Source organism: Daphnia magna, linkage group LG9 (assembly GCF_020631705.1).
Source record: "Daphnia magna isolate NIES linkage group LG9, ASM2063170v1.1, whole genome shotgun sequence".
NCBI classification, from domain to species: domain Eukaryota; kingdom Metazoa; phylum Arthropoda; class Branchiopoda; order Diplostraca; family Daphniidae; genus Daphnia; species Daphnia magna.
Genome location: NC_059190.1, coordinates 2,287,430 through 2,304,585, shown reverse-complemented (window position 1 = coordinate 2,304,585; position 17,156 = coordinate 2,287,430). Strand labels below are relative to the sequence as shown.

General features: G+C 39.0%; 2 protein-coding genes across 3 annotated transcripts; both read right to left on the bottom strand.

The window, feature by feature from the left end:
* Positions 1-325: 325 nt before the first annotated feature.
* Positions 326-1,434, bottom strand: LOC116930933. Its single transcript, XM_032938378.2, has 4 exons — positions 1,282-1,434; positions 1,110-1,194; positions 882-984; positions 326-501 (listed from the first exon to the last, which is right to left on the bottom strand). Exons 1-4 carry the CDS (start codon positions 1,297-1,299, stop codon positions 390-392), a joined length of 318 nt encoding a protein of 105 aa, XP_032794269.1. The 5' UTR covers positions 1,300-1,434; the 3' UTR covers positions 326-389.
* Positions 1,435-2,690: 1,256 nt separating this feature from the next.
* Positions 2,691-15,362, bottom strand: LOC116930928 (FMRFamide receptor). Of its 2 annotated transcripts, none has more exons than XM_032938373.2 (8): positions 15,210-15,362; positions 6,208-6,536; positions 5,776-5,940; positions 5,502-5,704; positions 5,314-5,442; positions 4,416-4,725; positions 4,238-4,342; positions 2,691-3,246 (listed from the first exon to the last, which is right to left on the bottom strand). In XM_032938373.2, exons 2-8 carry the CDS (start codon positions 6,530-6,532, stop codon positions 3,002-3,004), a joined length of 1,482 nt encoding a protein of 493 aa, XP_032794264.2. In that variant the 5' UTR covers positions 6,533-6,536; positions 15,210-15,362; the 3' UTR covers positions 2,691-3,001. The 2 variants fall into 2 exon arrangements, with proteins under 2 accessions (XP_032794264.2, XP_032794262.2); XM_032938371.2 differs by lacking the exon at positions 15,210-15,362 and adding an exon at positions 14,600-14,803.
* Between the last annotated feature and the right edge of the window lie 1,794 nt (positions 15,363-17,156).

Sequence of the window (17,156 nt, the reverse complement as noted above, 5' to 3'; positions counted from 1 at the left end):
AAATTTTTCGCAAGCTTTCGAAAATAGTTTTCTGTGTTTGCAAGTTGCGAGCATCTGCTGTTAATCAATCGTCGTAGGAGTAAATTGAAGACTGGTGGGGAACTGGGGATATAGGCCGACTGGTCACATATTTTCCGCTTGGATACATCTAACCAGCGCCGCTATGATCATCTATGAAGCTTTTCCTTTTTTTTTTTTTTTTGTTGAACCAAGGCCGGAATAGAAATTTCACACATCTGCATTTAGCCGATTGAATCCCGATCAAGCCGATGATCCTTCTTTTTTTTTTTTTTTGACTGTGTGTGCTGGATAATACTCGATTATATTAGAGGATATTGTTTATTCTGTTACTGGACTTTGCTTCCATGACATACATTTAAATAGGGGTTCTAGTATTTTTTGTAATATGGGTCGATACGAGCTACTTGAACTTTCTGTCCTTCAACATCGTAGGCGTATGAGGTTTCGATACCGGAAGATTCACGAACCTGATTTTCGTACCTAGAAAAATTGAACAAGACATTGTTATTTTAATGCACTATAAAAAGACAAACGCCTCCAAGGATTCTGCTTCGACTACTTTTGAACTGTTTTACTTCCACTAAGTAATGGTTTGAATTGCCAAAAAGTACATAATGGCAAGTGCAGCAAAGGTACGAGTCCTATACTTTGTTTTAAACAAATATTTTTATCTTTGTTATCTTGACGCTCCAGCGAAACGGAAAAATACAGCCAAAATCGATTAAGTTCCCCTTTGAATAGCAGCCATTACGTCGAAGCCCATTTTGCTTTAAACGTATTACTTTCATCAATTCAAAACAAGTGGATGTTCGAAACGGTGGAGTAATAGATGCCGAAATCATTCGTGTATGGATAAGTACCTCAGTGCAGTGACATAGTCATTGTTTCCGTAGTTACTCCCATATCCTCCGTATCCGGCTCCGTAACGAGGGTGCTTCGCAGCAACTCCGAAAGGCGGCAGAGCTAATTTATTTTTGAAACAAAACATACATTTAAAATGCTTTAAACATCAGTGCGAGCAACAATTTCATTTTAAACAAAAATAATGCCGCTTAATAGAGTTTAATATAAAATTATTTTTGGCTTACCTGGAGTATTGCCATAGCTTTTCCCGTAAGCCGGAGGTGGAGCCGCTTGGGTCAGGAGCAAAGTCGATAGGGACAGCACAATCAACTGGGAAGTTAATCAGTAAATAGTTAATTCTGATATTGATTCTATGAAAGAAGGATACGAATAGACATTGCTGCAAGCTGCACTCACCGTAACGAAAGAATTCATTGTTGCAGGACGAGAGATGAAGCTACGATAGAACGGACTGTTTCAGACTTGAAATCGAAGCAGAGACTGTTGTTTAGTTGGTACACGTCTTTCGCTTTATATAGCTCTCACGTAAGGTTTGTAATCGTGGGCTAATGGTATACTTTTTCAAGAGAAGGGTGGAGTTTTTTCAAACGACAGATGTGCTTAGTTACATTTTGCTTGGTTAACCCTGCATGGTAAAGTTTTCCCTGAAAGTGTACCAGTAGTTGCAAATTATTATGGCCACCGCTCTTGCCGATTGGCTTCTAGAATCCAAGAAAGTTCACATGAAACTTCCATCCAAGTTTAAATGTAAAATCATCTAGATATTTGTAAGATTACTGGAAATGCGTACAGCCTCACGCTAGATTTCCTATCAGAAGTAGTCGTCAAATTGCAATGTCTTCTGAGTGACGACTGTCAGTTACAGTATTGCAATTTATGACATGTCCAATCAAAAGAGATTTTTTACTGCTCCCGTCCGAAACAAAGTCGTCATAGATGCAATCAGTTGTACAAGAATTCAGTCTTAAAATTAGATTTCTAGTGGAAACGTTGCATTATAGATTTTTTTGGTGAATTATTTATGTTTCAGGCTCCACGAAGTGACAGAAAGTTGGATTCCTTGCAAATTTCGGTTCCCGTTCACACAGTGTCACGCTTGAAGAGGCCAAACTTTCTGATCGTACACAATAGATAATAGAATTTTAAATGTAAAGACTATATATGAAACAAAATTTAATAGGTTTAAGTTGGTTGTTTTTTAAAGAAAAGGGAGAGTATGTGTCCAAAATCGACGTTTCTACCGATGCGGAGAAATGTGTGGGTTCCATAAAAGCGTTGAATTGAACGTCGAGGCCACATACGAGAAATAAGGTTTCAAAAAATGTGACGCTACGTTAATTTTATAGAAAACCGACGATCGGAAAGACAAATCGATCGTCGGAGAAAGCGGCTGGCCATTGAGCCTCTGATATAAACCATCCTTGAAAACCGTTAGTGCAGGCAAACAAGGTCTACACCATTTTTTAAAAAACTATCACACACAAATTTTGTTTTTTGTTTTTCATTTTCAAAAAGCAAAAGTGTAGCAATACATCTATAAAGCAATAGAAACTAGAAGAAGGACACATGTGCCGTTTTCACGACGTGAGCGTTCCTTGCCGTAGGATGTACGTCACCAAAAACAAACGGAGCAAAACGCTAAAAGTACTAGAGGCCGTTTGTGTATAGCAGTGCTACAGTTTAGAGGACTCGGGCATTTGGGTTGTGTTATGTGAACATGCAAACCACCCGTGAAATTGATATGACGTGGACCGCGAAGACCCTGAAGGAAAAAGGAAGATGCAACCCACAGGAAATCCTACACAGACAGGCATAAGTATTTGTATTTTCAATGCGGGGTGTGTGTACATGGAATGAATGCATGTGTCTATAGCAACAACGTCTCCATCGATTAGGATTTTTACCAAATAATTTTTATGTTGAATTAAATACATTTGTTCATTCTTTTCTCTCCCATTCGCGTATTTAGGATAGCCAAACTATTATATGGACAATATGGCAAAGATCGTGATTGATCGTTCAAAATAAATAGGAAGACCTTGTCTCGTGAACGTAACCTAGAGATGCTCCAGTGATAAACATTTATAAGATTAAACTATTTCCTGGTGTAGAAGCCCTAAGCGTTGGAAAGTTTAGCTCTGTTGTACGTGTTCCTGTCGTATTGAATGCTGGGCCGAGGCGTTGAAGATTGATGTCGATTGGCCGACCGATAGAGCTGCCCAGTACAATCAGACGTAGAACGAGAAGCTGTTGAGATACTACTTATACCGCTTCCTCTGTTTGCCGAACAGATGTATCCGTTTATGTTTCCATTTGAGCGAACGGTATGCACAGGCAGACGAGAGATCGATAACAATCGGCCTATAAAATCGACAGTAAATAATCAGGTAAATGATTGGCGCTTTTAAATAGGATGGGTTCTAAAAATAGTTCTTTTGTTTTTAGGGCTTTTGAAAACTGGCCTATACTGTATTAGGCAATATTGGATTTGAGTTGTTTATACGTCGTCCTCTTTTTTTCCTATCACGTTAAACACAAAATTCAAGTAAAATGGGTTGCTGATATTGATTGTCAATAAATAAAGATGCTCATGCATGACGACACTGTAGGCCTACATTCTTTTCTTTTGAATGTTCTTGTTTTTTCTTTAGATTTGACGACAATAGGAAGCATTTCGCCGCCGATGTTTTATCTTGGATGACTGGGGGGTAGCAGCTGCCTGTTTGTTTTGGGCGCTCCACTTGAGTATTGACTACAACTGAACAATTTCACATGGATGGCTGAAAAGCGCCATTGTTTTCCCAGCAGAGTTTAAAAACCCACGAACTCTTTTTATCGGTTGAAAGCAAACTTAATCCTTTTTTTAGTGGTACGAACTAATGAGTTGTTGCCACTTTCCAATTTCTCCAAACGCTCACTATAGTGAAGGAATCCTAACGAATCTTGATGAAAATCCTAGAGGCAAGAAAAACGATGCACTTGTTAGCAGTCTCGCGATAAGATCGATCTAATCAAGGATAAATTTAAACCTTGAAAAAAGAAAAAACGCCCACAATTCTAGCGGTTCCTAGGCGAATATCAACGTCCCTTGTATGAGAAAAAAGCAAATCCTGACGTGGTTTTTTGTGTGTGGAATAAACGAAAGCTAAACAACGATTGTTTAGGGTTTTCTTTATCGTAAATAGAGGAAAGGTTTGAAAGATTTTGCATAGCTACGTTTTTTTGCTTACCTTTCCTTCGAACTTTTTCTTTCAACCTGTCCCTCCACCGTCTAAACTTTTCCTCGCTTTTCTTTTAAGCCATCACTTTTTAGAAAACATGTTTCTGTCATACGATGAGAAGACACACTAACCTGGCGTGACATTAGACCGAGTGGAGAACGTGGAAACTCGGTGGACATCTCCTGGATTGGTGCCCATAGAAACGGAATTGTCCGGATTGTCAGGCGAGCTTCTCCCTATGTAATAGGAGAATATGATAACATGAAACATGCATTTAGATGATTAAAGTAAAAAATAAAAGTTGCCTACCGGATTGCGGGTGCCTTCGCCTGCAGCAGCAATAGCAGTAGCAGAAATAGCGTAGAAATAGGCGCTGAAATTTGTCTCCAAAGATGCAATAAATCACAAAGTTGACGGACGAATTGACTGAAACGAGTAGATTGCTGACACGTGTCATTTCGTCCACAAGGATATTGGCTACTTCGAAAATGTTGACGACCATAGCCAAGATATTGAATATGAAGAAGACAGCCACGACGCAGAGTAACATTGTTGCTAAACCAATTTCCCTCTTTTGTGAATTGGTAAGCAAAGAGCGCTCGCGATTTGCTTTCCGTACCTGCAAAAGTATGTAACACAGTTTAACAGCTATTAGAGTTTATTAAATTGTCTTTTTATGTGCAGGATTCTCCCAGAAAGTTGTTCGGAAAAGGCAACTTGAATTTAACAACAATCAATCCAAACATAATAACACTTCATGTTTATGTGACTGAAAGCTTACGTAGATTCAAGTTGTTTCTTTGTTATGTGGAACATGTTTGTGGAAACTATGTATCGGTTTGCAGGACAGTCCCTCATTAGGCCATTTCGTAAATGGCTCGTTACATTGCATGACAATTTCGCCCACATTCACGAGTTACGTTTGGCTACTTGCAGTATGTGTCCTATAGGTCGATCAGCTTTGTTTCTACAACTTAATAGTATCAAGTTCGCCATTGTTGGATGAGCCACGAAGCTTAAATACCACTGCTCTGCTAATTAAGCTAGACATTGCGTTAAAAAAAAGAAAGAATGGGCTTTAAGACAAGAACTTGGGGGGATCTTTTCTGTCCGTCGGTACTCAGTTTCTTCTGAGAATAGGCATTTTCCAGATTACAAAGGATATTTGAGACGCTATACGGCTTCAGGTGTTTTCTAGGTTGTTTACCTGTTTGTAAATGGCTCCATTTAGTATTGCCAGTGAAGTAAATGGAACAAAATTCATGATGAGGAAATAGAGGGTCACGATGTAGCCGGTGATGTAAGTTTTATCATTTCGCAGATTTGAAGGGATGAGCTAAACAATAAATTAACTATGAATCTCATTGATTTTTTTCATAAGATTTTGATATTTACAATAATCCACGATTCACCCAACTCGTTGTCTAGGTAGAGACATCGCTCTACTTCGAAGAAACGAGGTAAGTTGTATAAAAGGGAACCAATTCCAATGATGATCACAGCCATTCGTCCACGTTTGCAAGTGCACCACGCTCGGGCACGAAGTGGATGACATACGGCAATGTAGCGTTCAACCGTCACAGTAAGAGTAAGATAAACTACAAAATAGTTTCACACAAAATTACAGTTTACCCAATTAAAGAGAGAGAGAGAGAGTAAGAACGTTTACCAGAACTTGTCTGAGCAGTTGTGCCCAGCACGAACGTGTAGGGCGTTATAAGTGGGTGAATGTGACGGTAGTAAAACTCACCAACGCCACTATACGTGTAAATTGATGGGACAACAAACAGCAAAATCGATGTGAGCAGTAGAATAGAATCAAAACTGGCCAAGCCTGTACGAAATATGAGAAACGAACAATGCATTTTCAACTGTGGGTCTATGCATAATTATCAACTTCCACTTGATGAGTTCTTTTGAACTATGCACACATCTAATTATTATTAGTATATAGTAAGTCTATCATCAACTGTCTCTTGTTAGATGCAGAGCTCCGGATCAAATTTTAATTTATGGAGCGTCTTATATATATGAGGACATGCCAAAACTACTTTGTGCCTATAATTCATGTTGGCTTATTAAACAAAAGAATTGAACGTACCGATAAGGATGACGTTTAAAGAAGTTCTCATTTGAGGCCGAGAGAGAATAAAAATGGAAATAAAGTTTCCCACGAGTCCCGGAAGAGCCACGACGACCAACAGTACCAAACTGATGACAAACTCGAAGAGAGGGAAATACAATTTCTCCGACTCGGATATGTTGGATACGGAAACGTTCGGCAGAACACAATGGGGAAAGCTTTGATAAAAGCCAGCCATCTCTGTTGAATCACTGGCAGATGTGAGGATCCCGTTTTCCTCCCTGCTGTTGTTATGAAGTTGAAGAAACGAAGCATCTCGGCTAGTTGCCATAGTCTCGTCCATCGTCCTATGTTTAATCATTGCCGAAAAAAAGTATAAAAAACAAAATTGACTTTCTACATTGTGCGAGTTAACCAGCAGCAACACGATCGTCACATGACACAGTGTAGACAAAATGACATTCTCGCTTATATGGGTAGAACGCGACTGAAATTTTTGCGCAAGCATCAGTCGTTCAACTTAGAAAAGAGTCTTTTACGTAGAATGTAGCATCTGGCACGTTTTAGTTAAAGTCATTCCAGATCATGGAAGCTGCAACAACAAACAAGAAATTGTTGCAAGAGATCGAGGCGACGATCGTTGAATAACCAAAAACGAGAATCCTTCTTTCACGAAAGCCCTTTTTGCATGTTTTAGAGCAAGCTGTCGTAAAACTTGCCATTTACTCTCGACTGTTAATCAAGATCAAACATAAAAATCAAAGCAGGAGATGTCAAATAAACGATATCTGGGTGTGACATGGAGTTTATACTCTCGAAACGTCAAAAGATAAGTGGCAGAGTATATTTGAGACCGTAATAGCCCACTCGTGAAAGTGGGAATCAGCCGACACGCTGGTTATTAAACCACGTCAAAAAAAAAAGAAAAATAAATCTCAGACTTTTGCTTTGACTTCTGCAACAATTGCACCGCTCCGACTGATTAGCTGATTGCTCATTACCAACCTCGGCAAAAACATAAGATCGTTATGATGGATTATGATCGGGATGTTCCCTGTAGTCTAACAAGAAAACGTTTTTTATTGCTACTAGGCACTCAAATGAATGAATCAGCTGGAAGACTTATTATTGTATGATGGCGCGCTCGGTAAACAGTTGCCGACAGTGTTTTTGGTATACAGCATATCTTTGAATAAAACTGTCGTTTTGCATATGCGTCATTGATTATGGGTCCACCATGGCATAACATCAACTTATTTCTACACAATTATATCAGAAAAGACAAATGCCCAGCTGCCATCGTAAAATTTGCATGCAACTATTTCAATCAAAATTGAATTGACCATACCAATTCAGTTTAACTTTAAGTAAGTTAAGATTTATGCCATAGCAAACGAGTTTCAACTCGTCGAGGCGAATTTGCATAGCCAAATAAGAAAAAAAAAGGACATATGTAATGCAATATGCTTGACATTTATGGGAATACGTATACTGAAACTTACTCTCAACGTTATACGAGTCGACAGGGGGTGCAAAGCAATAAGTTAAACCAATTTTAAACCAATTGCATACATTAATAGATCAATTCTGTAGTATACTGTATATTCCTCCCTATGAAGTCATTGCACGCGCCCGGAACTCGACAAGTTGCTAACACATCGGCAGGAAACTTCATCCAGCTTCCTACACATGCACTATTGCTCAGACACGACGAAGCAATTTTTCGTGTACAATAGTCGTCAATGAAAGGCCATAAATCCATCATCTGTGGGCGGATGGCCCGACAGTGTATAGCCGAATTACTCTCCAGGGTTGAATACGGCCGTTACTTTCGTGTTAGATATAGAAAGGCAATTCTACGATGTTGACAGCTAAGAGTCTATATTACCAAGAGATGGTCGTCGTTGTTGACATGCAGCTGAGATTGTGGCCGACACTATCGAAAATCGTATTAGAGCACGTCTTACAGACGAATGGAAGAACTATGTCGATCGCCATCAAGCGCTGCGCAACATTGGAGGAATTAAATTGACAAGGACATTGATTGTGTCCTCTCTTTTTGCACACAACTTTCAGTTGTACATGTAAAGCCGAATTCTTCATTTCCATACGCCACATAACAAGCTTCGCTCGCAGAAAGTTTTTAAAACTCCGATGAAATTTGATGCCTTTAAAAAAAGTGTTTGATCGATCACACATTAGCGACTATAATCGATCAGCTGCAGTCAAACCCTCCCCCCAAAAAAGCCACAGGAAGAGTTCGACGACATTAAAATCATCCAACCGAAGAAGCCAAATCGTCAACGCTATCAAAAACACGACAAAAAGTCCATGTGTATAGCCCAGTTTAGTGTTGGAACCTCTTTTAGCACAACATTTTACCATCATCCAGCTTGAAATGATTCAGTTATAGCTTATCACTAGGTTGCAGCCGTTCGTTAAGCAATCGGGAAGAACAACGTTAGGCAAAAATAAATTTCGAGGCCTCTTCAATTTGTTGAAATTCGATGCTTTCTCAACTGTGTAGGATGTTTAACAACGATTCGCCTGTTTAACGCAGAACATTGACACACATTTTCCGCTGCAGAGGATAGTATGCAAATTCCAGTAAGGATTCCACTACTCCGCTGTAAAGGACTTTTAAAAAAATACGCGTTGAAATGGAACGGTAGGCTACAAATGTGTATAACTGGACTGGCTATTATTTACGGCCGGTAGGTAGTTTACATATATTTATAGGAATTGACAGAATACAGTAATCAAGCTGAGTTCTTTTTTCGCTTTCCTGTCATGCTTATCCTCCCCTTTCTTAAGAATTTTTCAATGCCACTCTCCTTTTGGATGGGAATAGAAAGATTGCTCTTACGAGGCAGGAAAGGGTCCATCAAAGGAAGGACTGTTGGATCCTTTGGTATTCTCACTGAAAGCTCGCCAACTTGGGTACGAGAGAAAAATACGCAAAATAAGCATCGGTATCGAGAAGAAAGGCGAATTTCATCATTATAATATTTTGGGTAAAGAAAAATCGCAGCAATTGAATTTTCGTCACATGATGCCTCTTCAAACTTTTGCTGCTTGTTAGCAAGAACTTTTATGCTATCATCGGCTTTCCGACTGAGAAAGTAATTAGATATCGTAAATAGGAATCGATATACCTAGTTTGCAAAGCGCTGACGATCATTTTTTGTCTATGTTGTAAATCACGCTTGACATAACACTTATTTGCATCAAGGATTGGCAAAGAAAACATGTGAACACAAACAGTTATTGAAAAATGCACTTTGCGACTCACGTCACACAACATTCCTATATAGTTAAGTTCTTGGTATTAAAGTTGATGAGTTTTCTAGATTCCCATAGTCATATTTATTTTCTGGTGTTCTTGCACGAGGGAAAGCTTTTTCCAATCACAAGATCAATACCCAACCAACTCTTTCCCAAAAATGAATAAACGTGAAAGCATGACAGCAATCTAACAGAAATTCAGTCACGTTCAAACGTATGAAAGATGGGCAAAAACTCGTTCGTCCCGCTGAATCGCATAATATTTAATTCTATGCACGTCGATAACTTTCTAGTTTAATCGACGCAAGTTTTTCCTGTTCATCTATTAATTTTTGCTGCTTGTTAACGATTGGTCTTTTCTGTATTGCTGCAATTTTCTAACTGAAAGAAAACAAATGAGTGCTTTGACGTAATCGCTCATAATTAATACGCTGTCATTTGCTGGTGGGTAAATCTTGTGCACTCGAAGACTGAAAAGTTATCCTTCTGGAAATGAGGGTAAACAAGCAGCTATTCTTTTATTTCTGCTATACTGTATAAAGATTAAGCTATACAAAAATGCCTAGCCTCGTACACTATATGAAGTAGTGCATTCAAGCAAAAAAGCCGTTGCATATACGGTAGAGAATTAACTCGTTTTTTTTATCGTTACGTTGGTCTATTTGAAATGCATCATGGGTGCCTGTTTTCTTCATCAACAGGGAAAAATTACTAAAACGAAATAAGTTTTTGCATAATCAAGCACCATCTTTTCAAATTGCTTTAGGAAGTACACTTGTACTCTAACACAACTAGGACATGCAACATTGCTGGTAATTCAAGATCATTTAATATTCTGTAACATCAACGATGAACGTTAACTCTTATACAGTGTTCTTTGGCAATACATAACTGCATATAGTATATTCTTTGGCCTGTGCTGTTCACATCGGTCACTATTGGCCAAACGAATTATTGGAAGATTGCACTGCCGCCCGGAAAAAAAAACTGAAAAATTGCTGATAAATAGCATTTTTCATGTACACACAGATGCAATTTCCATAAACATCTTCCATACTTTTTCTGCGTTTTTTCGAGGCGCACAATGTTCCTTGATTTTGCAACATCAAATTTCTATAGTGAAAAATGCACACGTTTTACCAAATAAAAGGTGCGATACAAGTTTATATTCAAGAAGAAAAGAGCTTCACATGCAGAAATTGCAAGCTTCTTTATACTATTTGTAAAGTTTAGCTTTTCGTTCTAGACTCACCAAGAATAACGCGACAAGAATATATAGATGCCAACTCTTGGAAGGAGAAAAAGGGGGATGTACCTACGAATGGACGAAAGGACGAGCAAAATATGTTCGTGACGGCCCCCACATCCAATGACTCAAACGCCTTTTGAACAAATAGTTGAGTGCTGTCCAGCACGCGAAAAAGAGCTGGGCCACAAATAGCTACACGCAACCGAATGAATGTGCTTTCCCCATCTAATGTTGTCGTTCTAAGCAAAAGACGAAAGCTTTATAGTCACAAATTCGACCGAAGAGCCTCTTTTTGTCCATTGTGACGAGGTCCAGGGTGCTTCACAACAACGCGTGTTGACCACACAACACACACGTTTAAAATTAATCCTCGCATATATCAGTCTGCCAAATGTGAGCACTATACATTTGAATATATGCTAAAATCCCTACCCCCGTTTGTAAGATGTGATATGCACGCGAGGCGATGCATAACAAGCAGATCATTAGTCATGTAGATATAGCCTGTAGACTATAAGGCAAAAATATAAAACAAATAATAAACTCAATTATGCACATTTTTGCCTAATCATTATGGGAAGAGTCTTGCTTCAAAGCCTTTGAATCATTAGCCTGGTTACATATACAAAGCGCGCCGAGCAGAAAACTCTAACGAACGAAAATGTTGACCAGTTTCTTCATTGTAATCAAACCAAAAAATGTAAGAAGAGGCTATTTTAAATGGTTTTGATTTATGCGTTTGATCCCTCCCAGTTTTGCAACCGCTTTCATACACAGAGATCATTAATTACTGGTGGCAAAGTCGAGGTCATCATTACTGTGAAAATGGAGAGCGCAAGAGACAACTGACATGATGGATAAATTGTAGAACGCTTTCTGTATAGAAAAATTGACGAGTGGTGGCTGCAATTGGCACGATGATTAATTGATGCATGAATGATGAAGACTTGTATGAGCATCTGACGGGGCAATGAGTCACGTCCTATACGGTCACGCTCTTGGGGCATTTCTCGTGTCAAAAGGCAGACGAAAGAAACTTTGTTAAGTGAATGTCGACAATATATGTATACCATTATGATTTGGTGGAGGAAAAGAGTTGGCGAATAAAGAAAAGACGAAGGTATAATCGTATTTCATATCCAGATGTGATGTCGATCCTTTTCATTCGTGACTACTTTTAAGCCACAGCCAACATTTATGATGGTCAAGTAGGATTTCACGAATCAAAAGGATTGATAATAAAATGCAATTCTTCCTTTATATTCGTTGCCCCTTTTATTTAAATGTACAGCAGTTGGCAGCAAGATAAAGGCAATTTTTGAGATTTTTTTTTTTGGTTGTTGGTCACGATTCATCCTCGAGCAAAGTCCTTAAGCTAGCTGTCGGGATATTCCTTTCTTTTTAATCCCATTAACAAAAATCAATAAGTAAAGAAGAACGATTGATTACTCCAGAGCGTCTTCCATTACTGTACCGTGATTAAAAATATAGTTTTTTATTGCACACAAGATTTCAGATGATTGCGCTGCTGGGCGTTATATCCCAAGGATTTTCTTGGTCGCGATCATTTGGAATGAATTCCGCTTTTTTCTTTCTGCAAGCAGCGCACAAATGTTAACAAGAAAATGATATATGGTGACGGATCAAGTGCGAATTAAATTGTGCTTTCGTCACACACACACAACTAAGTTATATCCAGTTTCATTCCAATAGCATAGAATTATCTGTCTCTTTGATCAATATGGCTTCCCCTGTTGAAGCATATGAGTTGCTGGATTTTATCGATCCAGCCACCACCAGCAGCTATAGAAGAGAGGCGGCGTAGCGCGAGCTATAATTCTTGTCTGTACAACCGTTGATTGCATTGTGCTGCAAAACAATTTTAACAGTTGGAATACAACCGAATACAACAATCCTGATTGTTGGTTGTTGGGTCCTACTTCCCTTCCGGCTAGAAAGAATCCTGGCATATTAACGTGTCGGAAGATACGTGTTGTCACGCTATATTAAAAAGGTGGGGGGGTTTGAATCGTCGCTACGCGAAACAGATTACCGAATCGACAGAATGAATAATGTTGTATGACACCTACAAATGATGTGCATTTTAATCAAGCTCATCCAGCCCCGGTATTCGTTCCCGTGGTTATTAAATAGTTCTTCGGATTGCTATGGAGTGTGCGGTTATATGGAAAATTAAAAGAATAAAGTCTGTTGCTCTCGTTTTTTAAATTTTTCTTGCAATGGAAGATGCTGAATTTTAGGGGAAATTGTCAACCTCAATTTTTTAGTTGTTGGAGCCAGCACGATCTTAAAGCAGAATCCCTCTCCCATAAGGTACAACTTCATTGATATCTTGCAGCTCAAACTAGTTTGCTACATGACATAACATCGTACACGAATCTAAATTCTAATTCTTGTGCGTAAACAGTATTAGTACGTGGGAGTTGACGAGTTTCGGTTTTCCAGCTTGAAATTTCTTTAAGAAAAATCCCTACAGGAAATCAGCTTAGCATATTATCAATACCACGCAATTTCCCCACAAAGATTGCACTGCCGTTTGCGATCGCACAAAGAGAACGAAAATAGTGTAGACCACAATATGACAATGACTGAAATATCGATCGACGATATATGCTGAATTTCCATCTTTACCCTTACATAGTCGACGATGGGGAATATATTCGCGTGTTTCCCGGATGTGATGTTTTGTGCGCGTTCAGTCGATTTACCTAACGATTACATTTTCTGCGGTCATTCTTGGCCGTTTGAATGTCTTGCCAGGAATTTTAATTTTCGTTTCATATAGAAACGTACAGTTTTTTTTTTTATTAATTCTACGTTCTTACTTTACATTACGTAGTTTTGGTGTGCGTGCCGTCAAACAACTCTGCATGGCTTTATTTTTCTATATCGAAAATTCTCTCGAGAATTAAAAACCTTGTTTATTATAGACGGTCATCTTACCATTGTTATCACGGATAACCGAGATGAGAAGGGGTGGGGAACCAAAGGGGGAGATTATTGTTTCCGAAAACAAGTCACGAGGGATTCCCACGGATCACATTTGTCGCAAGGGGATTTCTAATACTATGTATAGTTCTATTAACGCAGCGCACCTCATCAAACGGAACGTGATACTGGTGACAAAGGTGGGACTAACTCGAAACCTGTAGGTCAATAGGAGATGTCTATTTTTTTTTTTTAAAAAAAGGGCAATAACCTTATAGGCCATTGATAGGCGTCTTCCTATTACACTTTCTTTACGTTTCGTTTAATAGAATTAGAAGCAAGAGGCAGCTCTTTAAATCCCGCAAAAATAGGGGACTGGCACTGGCTCGTATTGTGTCTGATGCACGTCGTCTAATTGGGTTTTATGATACGGCCAGCTGGTAGCCGTGTGCAGGTCTATATAGTTGAGTCGGCAAATGTTCTGATTTGACATCAATCTAACCATATTTTTCACGCTGTGCTGCGGGTGGGAGCTGCCAGACAGCCACGTTATATATATGACGTGTTGATTGGGCCAGCCGGGGATCAAAGGCTTCAAAATGACGATGTCGAGAGATATCATTTACCTAACTTGAAAACTAATTTATCAAACTAAGATTAGATTCTTTCCGCCGCTCTCACCGCCAGTACGCGAAAAGTTTGTCACAACGAAATACATTTTTAGAATGAAAAAATAACAATATCAGCAGCTTATGTTTGTATAGGGAAGATTAGTTTCTATGGCAATATCTTTTTCGCTACTGTCCACAGATGCACGCCTGAATTTCCAGGAAGGAAATCAAAAGAACCGCGGTGAAAGAAAATTCTTTAATCGAACCGTGGCTCTAAAAAACCCTCGTGAAATTGAGGGAAAAAAAAAATCTTTACCTGAGTTTCAATCAGCCGAGTATCATAAGTAATCTTTTTTGTCACTACAACACCATAATTCGATCAGAGTTAATGAAAAAAACGGCGAAAACTGCACAACGAAGTAAAAACTATTATTTCCGCTGAAGATTTTTAAATACTGGCCAAGCGCCAACTTAAAGAGGGTAGTGAACTTCTAACTCCGTGTTCACTTGGCTCACAACAATCCCCACCACTAGCAAAGCAGGTTGTACATAAGCCTCCAAACGAGACGCTGCTAACGGAAGAAACGGCGCCGGCGCGCCTTCCAAAGACGCGGACATTTCATGGAACAACCAGGAAAAAACTCTTTTCATACAGAAGCGAAAGAGTACGCACACAAGATTTTTTTTTCAATTGATACAATGTACGGAGGCACAACAAAAGAGAGTTAATCATCGGTTAGCATTCTTTCTTTATTAAATGGATTGTCATCCAGAGCTCCTGGTCACATAGAGTTATACTCTTAGAAATTCAACCTGAGACATGTGCCATCGTCAACATTCTGTATTATTATTTTACATCGTATACAATACGCAAAAAAAAAAGACTTCACTGTGGGGGTTATTCAGTACGAACACCCCATACTCACGTCAAATTTGTTTTGCGTTTGGAACTTGTTGACAGTTAGTTATACGGCTCGCCTGCCACATGTAACGCTTTGCTTCGTAGCACAGAGACTTCATATATCTAAATGCTAGATAGATGTACCACCACAACGCTTGGATATCTTCAAGTCTTTTTTTTTTGTGTGTTTTTATCGTTTACGGGAAGTAATAGCCCAGGCTACAACAGCTGCACAGCCAACAGCTATATAACCCTCAGTTCCATTGACCGCTGTCGCCTTGTCGTAGTGCAGGCTACGTGCTCGACAAGAAATAGAAAGGAGGAAAAATCCTGTTGTCTTTTTATCACCGAGGGCTTAGAAAAGATTTTGTTTTCTATTCTGGGAGACCGACAATACATTCAATCAAGTCGCCTTGAATAGACGACACTAAAAGAATAATGGTCAAACATTAAAGATGTCAGAATTTTCGCACGGTGATTTTTTCCCTTTTCGCCCTCAGCAACAGTTATATAGACAAAAGATTTCTTTTCTAAGAATATGTAGGTAGGGGAGCAGAGGGAATATCATCTGTTGGAGGAATTCTATTTTCATCAAATTCCTCGCAATCACTCGCCGTTTCTAATCGTCGACCAAAAAGAGTTTGTCCTACGTGATGCCAAGTTGGCGCTAAAGATCATCGTCTCGGCTCATTAACTACAAAGGCGTTGGGGTCGTTTATTTAAGTGAGAATTTGGCTAGTCGGAGAACTAAGCGGAGAAACTCGAACAGACTGCTTTGCTGTTAATATATTCGAGTATAAATGTAGCCGCATTTAGATATTTCCAGCAACAGATGATCTTCGTGCGCCCCCTCAAGTTTTTGGCAAGTGCTTACATTCAGGGCCTATACACAGTAGTTGTCGGTCGGATAACAAGCTTAGCAGCAGGGCGGAGCTTCTTGAAATTCAAATGTATTCAAATGTTGCTTTGCAAGCACAAGCTTGGCGGAGAGAAATAAGCAAACATTTCTAGTCTATGGCATTTTCATCGATCGTCTTTTTTGACAGCTGAATTCTTTTCTTTACACCCTTACACAGACTTTAACCAAGTCGAATCGAGTATTTGACTAGTAAAGGGTATACAATCAAATAACAAGCTGAGAAGCATGCCATTACTTATTTTTCTTTCCCTCGTTTGTTTTTCTTCACGATAGATCCCTAGGCGATGGTGATGTATATACGTTTCTTCATGTTGCCTGATAACAAGGCAAACAGTCGTACGCTGAATACGAAAACCTACCGCAGTGTCAAACAAAAAGGAGTGATGCTTTTTGGCGATTCGCACTCATGTCGAAGACAAACCTTCTCAGAAATAACGATGCCATCTCGTACCGTATGAAGAGGGACACCATCTTTAATTAGTATAAGTACATTTCTAAGCCTGAGGTAAATAATCCAACATTAAATTGTTTTAGCCTTGCAATTACGCGTATTAGTTACACATCAAAAGGCGTAGGAGCAATTTCTGTTGTGCTAATTTCGAGCTGCTTTTCAGAGGTGGGTACAGTGGATGACGTTGGGGCCGATTCGAAATGTATTGGCTTCAATTTGAAACAAAGGGCATTTTAGGTGCCACATTCAGTCGCCCGGATGAAGTTGGTTTTACGTTATGCAATAATTTTATACAGATTTATTCTATAGATGCATTCATGAGAACGTGTGTGTTGACGTGTATATTTATTTTCCTATACGTTCGTTTTGGCAAGAAAATCAATAATATTTTTTCGACTGTGAATTACCATATCGCATTGATGCATGCTACATGATACTGATGAACCCCTATGCAGTATTTGGGAAATGGCAATCGAGCTACTCATAAATCAAACTTTTTTTTAAAACTTTGACTTCTCAATGAAATTTGCATGCGAATGGAAAGAATCTCACGGTAAAACCCAACTGGGTAAATTTGATGACTGCTCAACCTTTTTTCTGTT